Source organism: Pan paniscus, chromosome 11 (assembly GCF_029289425.2).
Source record: "Pan paniscus chromosome 11, NHGRI_mPanPan1-v2.0_pri, whole genome shotgun sequence".
NCBI lineage: Eukaryota > Metazoa > Chordata > Mammalia > Primates > Hominidae > Pan > Pan paniscus.
Genome location: NC_073260.2, coordinates 48,846,690 through 48,857,097, shown reverse-complemented (window position 1 = coordinate 48,857,097; position 10,408 = coordinate 48,846,690). Strand labels below are relative to the sequence as shown.

The 10,408-nt window shown below is 41.1% G+C and overlaps 1 protein-coding gene across 3 annotated transcripts in view; it reads right to left on the bottom strand.

Moving 5' to 3' along the window:
- Window positions 1-707: 707 nt before the first annotated feature.
- The window catches only part of DIRAS2 (DIRAS family GTPase 2), a 33,240-nt gene continuing 23,539 nt past the window's right edge, over window positions 708-10,408 (bottom strand). For all 3 annotated transcript variants that reach the window (XM_055091789.2, XM_003808356.6, XM_034967687.3), the window contains one exon: window positions 708-4,735. In XM_055091789.2, the coding sequence (XP_054947764.1) occupies window positions 4,100-4,699 (600 nt within the window). In that variant the 5' untranslated portion in view covers window positions 4,700-4,735 and the 3' untranslated portion in view covers window positions 708-4,099. The remainder of the gene's footprint in view (window positions 4,736-10,408) is intronic.

Genomic DNA, 10,408 nt, shown 5'->3' with positions numbered 1-10,408 from the left:
AATTTTCTAATTGGCAATTGGTTGAAAGAGTTAGATTATTATCTAAAGACTGGAATCAGTAGAAGGGAATGTCTGGATTAAGATAAGGGCTTATGGAAACCAAGGTTCCTATTATGCAGAAAGAATCAATAGTAGGAAATTCCTCCTACCAGACCCAAACAGTCTATCATTCTTCAGATGTTTTAATGTTAATGCTGGTCAGTTGTGCCTGAATTCCAACAGGAGTAGGATATAATGAGGCATGTCTGATCCCCACTTCTCATCATGGCCTGAACTAGTTTTTGAGTTAACTTTGGAATGCCCTTGGCCAAGGGAAGCATCCATCAGTCAGTTGGGGGACTTAGAATTTTATATTTGGTTTACAATTTAATAGCCTGGGGTTGTGGAGGAAAGCAGGATTAAAAAAAAAGAGAATGGAGTTTGTCTTCACTTCTTCTATTTTGACACAAGTAAGGCCCTGCCCTACTCCTTCCCTCTCTCACCTTAACCTGTCTGGATCTTCTGCTTCATTTCCACCCAAAGACAGGGAGCAATGGGAAAGTTTCACGGGACACCCCAGGGTGAGTTATTGTTGCCTATTGCTAGTTCTGCACAGAGCCTGATATCCTCCTATTGTGGTCATAAGCACATAACAGCCGCTGAGGGGTCACCAAGTCAAGGTCATCCTAGACCAGCTAACCCCTTAAGAAATAGCACCACCTTCCAGCCAGGGTGTCATAACTGTAGCTTTATTGTAATATCTCCCATTATTTCCAGAACATCACTGGCAACTAGAAACTTGTATGCAAGGGTGATTTTTATAACCGCAGAGTAAATAAAATATAATAGAGAATAGACTTGTAACAATAAATACACTTTAAATATAAATATACACATTGATATCCCACACATATAAAAGTCATGCTCTGCAAATATATACACACTGTCCTTGTGGGGTATGAATTCCAGGATGTGTCTTCAAGGATTTACATGTGTCCTATTAGTTGTAGATATTTCCAGAGAACTTATGTAGAAGCAACACATTACAAATTTTGGGGAAAAAAATTAAGTATCACAGAGCAATTTTTAAAATATTTAATACATTTTTGTTCTACAAAGAATGAGCATTTCTTAAATATTACAAACAGTGAAACAAATATACTAGCTTACAGATATGTACAATTTATGACTTTATACTTCAAAAATGCAGGAAGATAAATTATATATTTTATATACATGTAATTTTAGATAGAATGAACAATTCAATATTGCTCTTGTGTTGGTCTTGCTGCATTGTATGCATGCCCATGGCTTGTCGCTGGATGGAGGAGGGGCTCATGGGGATAGAAGGGAAGTCATGGAGCCCCATGCTCATGCCCAGAGCGCCATCTTCAAAGCAATATTTAATTAAATATTAACCTATTCTGCCTGGGTCAAAAACTGCTGTGCCCATATGCAATGTAGGATGTGTTTTCAAGAACCACAGCTACATATTTGGGAATGGAAACATACAAATGCTTTAAAAAAATCTGATTCTGTGATACTAACTCCTCAAACTCTGAGTCAATTGGGGATCTCCTAAAAGACGATTTTGAGATAACCATTGATATCCTCAGTTCAGCTCATAGAAAACGATCTCAAAATGAAGACCCATAATTGAGGCTTCAATAGCCTTCCTAGCCTGTAAATTCACAGAAAAAATATGAAGGAAAAAAATGTGTCCTGAATGAAATCAGACTTTCAGTAATTACAAACTTCTCATGCTGATGAAGCCCTAAACACTTAAACATGTAGAAACTGATTTGAAAGGGATAAAAGAAATTCTGACTTACAATCAGTAGAAATGGGATGGTTTGCAGGAATATCTCACATTAAAACCTTATTAATACTACAGTCAGTGGCAAAGATCACATTCTACTGTTAACAAAGAACCCAATCAAAATCTATAGGACTACTTTGGCCATGAAGTTCTGTTTCTTCTTCCATTTAACCTATACCCAAATTAAAACTTGATCATCTCTCTCTCAGAATAGAAACAGAAAAAAAATGTCGGGACGAGTTGAAAAACAAATGTTCCAGAAAATCCGCCAACTAAAGATCTCATTGCGAATGCTGTGCAACAGCTTTCTAGAACAGAACAATCCTGCTTGAGGAATCTGAAGGGGGCCACGGGACTGGCCCAAATGCTCTGCACCCCCAGCTGGCTCCCACGCCACTTCTCTGCTTTCTCAGCTCAGCATGAGTGTTCCCCCTGTAAAGTCAGGGCGGTTTTGTTCTAGGAGATCATGGAGTCAAGCAGTTCTCAAAGGCACCTCCCATGCTCTAAACACATCCCAAGGGTGAGTTATTGGGAGACCAGAGAGGATGAGATCAGGACAAGGGAACTGAACCAGAAAAGGCTGAAGAAAACTAGGACATATTGAGAGAGCAAGTGTGCTTTGGGGGATGGAGATGGCCACACTGCTGCTGCTGCAAGCCCTGCATAGGAGGGACAGGAGAAACAGCAGTTGCAGGAGGTGGCCTGGTCAAACATCCCCAACTTAAGCCCTCCCTGTGCTGACACTGCCACCCAACAGCCATGCAGCACCCCCCCGCCTCAGGCAGGCCCACGTGGGACTGCAGCTTCTTCTGCCTGCCAGGCGGGTGACAGGAAGATTGCTGAGAGGATGATGCCACAGTTGGGGCCAGTAAATGTTCTGCCAACTGAAACAAACAGGAGATCTAACAGGCACTATCAGTGGGAGTTTTCAGGAAGCCAAGTACAACCAGGCTCTACGATGGCAGAGCAATTAAGCTGAGTGGGCTCTTCCCAGGGCAGAGAAGCCTGCCTGTCTCCAGCCACCATCCTATCCCCAAGCTAACACAGGAAACCTGAAATAGCTGTAATTTGGCTTGAAAGATTAAAGATGCACACAAAATCATTAAGAGAAAAAGATAATTGTTTCTAGAGTGAATACTGTATTGAACAGCTCTTAGAAGACACGTATAATGGAACATGCAAGAGAATTTACTATTATTTAAATGCATTTTCCAGGAACATATTTCCAATACAGATAGTTCATCAAAAACACAGTGAATAACTTCTGTTTCAAAGTATTTCATTAAGGTGCAAAGTGTGGCATATACATGTTTGTGACACTACAAAAATGGATGTGCTTCTGGTTGTCTGATGGCCTTTGCTGGCTGCTACCCAGCTGGGTACAGATCGAGTTATTTAAGAGAAGAAAACCACCTTGGAGGAAAAAAAGTCTAAAAATAGTGAGTTTATTTGCTTGTATTTAAAATCTGAGGGCTGAAAGAAGTTATACTCCTCACAGGTCAAAAGAAGAAAATCACATTTCTAAAACCCTCGATGTATAACACACAGGAACATTATTGCGATGTTTTAATACTGTCACGATATCCTCACTTAAAAACTGAAGAACTTCCGACAGAGCAGCACACTATTAGTGCACTTATCCCTGCACATGAAGATAAATACTCTAATAACTTAAAATGATACTTCCTAACTAGGTCTAGGTAAGGTGAACACATCCTCTCAGGGTAGCAAGGCTCCTAACAGGCCAGGTGGGAATTAAGAACGGACACCCTTTGGGGCAGAGGCTGTGTTTTTTAATCCCCTTTAAAAAAGTGTAAGATGGACCAAGTGTGGTCCACTTTGGACCATCTGATCTTCTCACCTCTTCCTGCCCCTCCCCTCCCCCAAAGATGTGATTGGCTTCTGTCTGGGGTTGGTGCAGGTAACTCTAGGTTAACACGCTCTCACATGCACGTAGATGACGTTTAGTACTCTCGGTACATGTTGCTTTGTGGGTACCAGTCCTCCCTCCCACCTTCGGGTGTTCATCGCCACCTTCAGCAATTGCTGGCACCTCTCAGTTCCCGGGGATGCTGAGCGTGTTGGTTTTCACTTGAACCGCCTGGCAGATTCTGTGACTCCAGAGTGGGTGGCTTACTGTTGGTGGTGTGAAACGCCCTCTTAAGGACAATAGGACGCATCTCGATTAAATGCAATGTTTAACACGTGGGCATTATACATGCTACCCTGACGACGGTGGGTGTCATTTCGGGGGAGTGAGGTGCTGGGGACACACAGCTGCTCCTCCCGCAGGAAGGGCCTTCACATGATCACGCACTTGCCTTTGAGCTTCTCTTTCCTTTTCTGCTGCTTGCTCTTTTTCCCGTCGATCTGGAGACTCACGGTCCTGCGCTTCTCCAGGTTGAGCAGCTCCTGGAAAAGCTCCTTCACGTTATGGTTGAGCTTGGCTGAGGTCTCCATGAAGGCACACTTCCATGTGCGGGCCAAGGCCTCCGCCTCGCTGCTCTGCACCTCGCGGCTGGGGCTCTCGTCACACTTGTTCCCCACCAGCATGATGGGGATGCTCTCCACGTCCCCTTTGATCTCGCAGATTTGTTCGTAGATGGGCTTGAGCTCCTCCAAGGACTGCCGGCTGGTAATGGAGTACACCAGGATGAAGGCGTGCCCTTTGGAGATGGACAGCCGCTGCATGGCCGGGAACTGGTGGCTCCCCGTCGTGTCAGTGATCTGCAATGTGCATATGCTCTTGTCGCAGCTGATCACTTGCCGGTAGGTGTCTTCCACCGTCGGGATGTAGCTCTCCCGGAATGTGCCTTTCACAAACCTCAACACCAGGGAGCTCTTGCCAACACCGCCAGCCCCAAACACGGCCACCCGGTAATCGTTACTCTGCTCAGGCATGTTGCTGGAGAGCTCCAACTCTCAGCCAGGACGCACCTAGCAAAGGAACCAGATGTTTGAGAGAATTAATAATTAAAATATAAAAACATTAATAAGGATAACTCTACCCTCTTTTGATAGCTTAAAAATGGGAGGTGATAACATTTAAAATAGCAACAATTCTAAATCCAATAAATTTGGTCAATCCGCCGTTTTCAAAAGGACAGACGATCTACTCAGGGGCTCACTGGAGCCCACCTGTTTCTCTTTATTGGACCATGACAATGAGCATCTTTGCTCCCACATAGGCCCTAAGCCCAGGGAAAAGATGCAAAGTGAGCCCGAGAGGCAGCACCAAGGAAAGGCAATGAGAAGATAAATTAACTACCCCCAAAAAAACACAGACACACATATGCACACACACATCACCATCATCAACAGCAGCATATCTTTGCTGTTTTACCTGAAGTACTGAGTACCCAATATACTGGTCATCATAATGTGTGTGTGTGTGTGTGTGTGTGTGTGTGTGTGTGTGTGAACAAATACTGGGAGAGGGAGATGAGTGAGGGAAAAGGATGTTCTAATATTTATTCAGTGTTTATATTAACTCATGAAATCCTCACCACTCTGCAGAAGTTGGTGCCATTAGCTCTGTTGTACAATGATGAAACTGGAAACAAGGAAGAGATCGGGAATGGAATGTCTCTGATGTTACACAGCAATAAGAGGGAGGGCTAGGATACAACCAAAGCATTGTGGATGTCAATGCCCATCCCAAAGGCTGTCTGTAGACAGAGCTGGTCCCAGTGACTTGGGCGTTACTCAGGCCATAGTATAGATTGTCTCCATTAAGCATGAAGAGTTAACTAATAAGTGTGGATAGTCATTTCATTCATCAAAATTAAGATGATTATATAAGCTTTATTTTTAAGAAACATAAGGAATCAGATATTACCAGGATAGTAGCATAAACTACCTTTTAAGGGTCATTAAAAATGAGGAGAACGCAGCAACTCTTCATCACAAACTTCACCCCTAGTTTAATATTTATTTTTATTCAGGGATGTGTAGATGTGCCTTCTTAATTTACAACCTATCAAAATTTGTTCATTCTGTACCTTCTTTGGTAAGGAAGGACATATAACACCAAATAAAATAGAGAATTACACAATTTGGATACATTTTTAAAACTGAAGTTGATAAGTAACATGGTAATGTGAAGCATGGAATTCATTCTTCTCAGCAAGCAGGCATTGTGCTGACTTTTCACCTTTCTAGTTTTAGGGCAACTTTGGAAAAACAATAAAAAGCTTTACTGAAGAAAATGAGTTTTAGAGTCCAGTAAAAATATTAAACATAACTACCAATGGAAGGAAATGCATTTGTGCAGTGAACATGTTCTCCTGACAGACAGAACATCAGGTCAAAGCCCTGGACTGAGGTATTCCACCTTCTCATTTTGCCTCGTGCGTCTGCCTACAAATCTGCTCGATTCAATACTCAGCTGTTCTTGCATGCACTTTGGAATCCCAAACCCTCCAAGAAGCTAAGGAAACATCAGTGCTAACAGAAAATATAAAAGACTGTTAGGAAGTTCATTAACACCAAAAGATGGTAGAAGAGTCTGCTTTGGAGTTTGATGAAGTTTATTCAATGCTTATGAGATAATTATGATTAATTCAAGGGTGAAGCATTGTGATAAATTTTTCCACAATTTTTAAAAAAAAACTCAATCGTGTCTTAGTTTGTTTTCTGTCGCTATAACAGAATACCTCAGATGAAATAATTTTAAAAGCAATCTATTTCTTACAGTTCTGGAGGATGGTAAGTCCAATATGAAGAAGCTGGATCTGGTGAGAGCCTTTTGTTGCCTCATAACATACTGGAGGGCATGGCATGATAAGACAGAGCAAGCATGTCAGCTAGGGTCTCTCTCCTTGTCTTATAAAGCCACTGATGCCATGACAGGCATTGCCCAGCCTCCTCATGACCTCATCTATTCCTAAAAGCCCCACTTCCAAATACCATGAACATACACATTTGAGGATTACATTTCTAACACATGCACTTTTAGGGAACACATTTAAACCATAGAAAATGGCCGATGGAATCTAAACTTAAGCTTCTTTCTACATCCTCAGAATGAAGCTCTCTTTTTGCTTAGAAGGGAGTTTCCTCACTCCTTTTACCTTGTATTATGGTTATGTAGCTCCAGACTGGAGCATAAGCATCTAGCTGGAAGAGAACATATCTTAACAAGTTCTGCATCCCAATGTATCTCAAAGATCTCTTGGTTCACAGCACATACACTCTTTATGAGTTTGCTGAATATGTGGTCAGCTATGTTAAGGTGTCTCCATTATTAAACTGGCAACGAACACATAGGAAGTAAATGCTAAACATAAAATAAAGTATTCATGGCTACAATTATTCATTTACCCAGAGAAATATCCACTGAGCTTCCACTAAACCAGGCTGTGGACAAGCGGCCAGAAAACAACTGTGCAGAGGACAGACTTAAGGAAGGATCTCTATTCTCATGAAACTCAGAATCAAGTAAAGCAGACATCAATCCAAAAGATAACTTCATAAATATTTAATAAATTATATCATAGCAAGTGCTGCAAAAGAGAGGTCTGAAGGAATTTCATGAAATTTGAGATATCAGGAAGAATTTCACTAAGGAGGTGGCATGGAAGCATGAATCTGAAAGATGAACAGGAGTCAGAAAGTTGAAGGGGTATAAAGTTCAATGTGCATTTATGAGATAGGCCTGGGGCAATAACTCCATAGTGATCTTCAACTCACTAACAAAAACCCAGACTGTAGAGAATCACTTGAACCTGGGAGGTGCAGGTGGCAGTGAGCTGAGATCATGCCACCGCACTCCAGCCTGGGTGACAGAGCAAGACTCCATCTCAAAAAAAAAAAAAAAATTGTAAACTATTTTCTTCCATGTCAGAACCATTCGTTTATTTCACAAGCATTTATAAAATGTCTTCTAGATACTGTGCAAACTCAGTGCTTACCCAACAGCACTCATAGCATTAGAGGGGGGACAAGCATAGGAAAGTATACATTACGCCCCACTTCGCAGATGCTGTGATCTAGTTATCAACAAAGGCAGGATAAGAACCTAGTGGGGAATCTAGCTCTGCCTGGAGCCCTCAGGAAGCATTTCACAGAGGGCTGGAACTTGCCAGATGGCGAAGTGATGAAAGGCGTGTTAGTCAGAAGAAAGAACTTCATAAGAAGGAATAAATGGAGGAAATAGAGCTAATGCTCATGCCATGGTAGACAGCTTGTGTAAACTGGCATCCAGGAGTGAATTTGGGGGAGTAAGTGAGTGGTGGCACTCACCATCAATCAAGATAAAAGGCAGAAGAGAGAAGCAGCTTTAGAGAAATGACAGTAAACAACAAGGAGAAAGGAGCTGTGACTGGGTCAGGTTTATGGGACAAATGGGGGAGATGTCTGGTAGGTGATTGGGATTTAGTGTGAAAGCTCAGCAGAGAGGACTCATCTAGTGATAAATATATGGATACCATTCATACACAAACAGCACTATAATAAACAAAAATTCTCCAGGGAGAAAGCAGGTAGAATGAAAGGAGAATACCACATGCCCAATCTGTTATATGCTATTGAGAGAACTTGGCAAGTTACTTAAACTTTCTGCATTTGAGTTGCCTTAGCTAGGAAATGGATATAATAATGCCACGTTGTTTATGAGACTAATGTGGGGAGTAACACAATGCAATCAAGCACTTGAACAGCTCTCAGCACATGGTTTTTTGGCTACATTCAAGAAGGACCATGCAGATGAGGGGTTCATAAAGGAGCAGTATGATGGACAAGGAGAAAAACTCACAGGAGGGCAACTAGCTATTAAACTCATTCAATAAGATTTCAGAATACAACATTCATATAAAGAACCAACTGTATTTCTATACACTTGCAATGAACAATCTGAAAATGAAATTTAAGAAAATAACTCAATTTATAATAGCATCCAAAAGAGTAAGATACTTAGGAATAAATTTAACAAAAGATGCAAAACATATCTGGAAATTACAGACATGGTTGAAAGAAATTGAAGACACGAATAAATGGAAAAACACCCCATGTCATGTATCAGAGGAATTTTACTGCTAAGATAGCAGTATTTCCAGGAATCACCTACAGATTCAATGCAATTCTTAAAAGCATCCCACTAGCGACTCTGCAGAAACTGACAAACCGATCCCAAAATTTATATAAAAATTCAAGAGACCCAGAATAGTCAAAACAATGTTGAAAAATTAAAAGTGAAAAAGCTGGCAGACCATACTTCCTGATTTCAAACTCACGACAAGGATATAATACATCAAGAAATTGTGGTACTGACACAGGATACACAGATAGATGAACAGAATAGAATTCAGAGTCCAGAAATAAACCCTCATATTTACAGTCAATTGTTTTTTGACAAGGGTGCCAATAAAATTCAATTCAAAAGGCAGAAGGAATAGTCTTTTCAACAAATGATGCTGAAACTGGTAAAAGAATAAGGGGAGCACCTCTCTCTCACACCATACACAAAACTGACTCAAAATAGATCAAATACCTAAATATAAGAGCTAAAACTATAAAACTCTTAGAAGAAAACATAGGTATAAACCTTGATGACCTTGGAGTAAACAGTGTTTTCTTAGATGTGACACCAAAAGTATGAGCAACAAGATTAAAACTAGGTAAATCTGACTTCATCAAAACTAAAGGACATAATCAAGAAAGAAGTAACCCACAGAATAAGTGAGTATTGTTATAAATCATATATCTGATAAGGGACTAGTTCTAGTATATACAAAGAACTTCTACAATTCAACAACAACAAAACAACTCAATTAGAAATGGGCAAAAGACTTAAAAAGACATTTCTCAAAAGAAGATATATGAATTTATTGACTATATTTAATAGCCAATAAGAAGATATACAAATAGTCAATAATAAGTCAATAACATGAAAAGATACTCAACGTAATAGTCACCAGGGAAGTGCAAATCAAAACTATAACAAGTCTGTAATCCCATCACTTGGGAGGCCAAGGCAGGCAGATCACAAGATCAAGAGATCAAGACCATCCTAGCCAACAAGATGAAATCTTGTCTCTAAAAATACAAAAATTAGCTGGGCATGGTGGCGCATGCTTATAGTCCCAGCTACTCAGGAGGCTGAGGCAGGAGAATTGCTTGAACCTGGGGGGCAGAGGTTGCAGTGAGCCAAGATCGCACCACTGCACTCCAGCCTAGCAACAGAGTGAGACTCTGACTCGTCTCAAAAAACAAAACAAAGGCTGGGGGCGGTGGCTCATGCCAGTAATCCCAGCATATTGGGAGATCGAAGCAGGTGGATCACCTGAAGTCAGGAGTTCAAGACCAGCCTGGCCAACATGGTGAAACCCCGTCTCTACTGAAAATACAAAAAAAATTAGCCAGATATGGTGGCAGGCGCCTGTAATCCCAGTTACTCGGGAGGCTGAGGCAGGAGAATCGCTTGAACCCAGGAGGCAGAGGTTGCAGTGTGCCAAGATCGCGCCATTTCACTACAGCCTGGGTGACAAGAGTGAAACTCCATCTCAAAAACAAAACAAAACAAAACAAAACTATAAAGTACCGCTTCATACCCACTTGGATGGTTATAATCAACAACAACAAAAAACAAACCCAGAAAATAACAAATGTTGA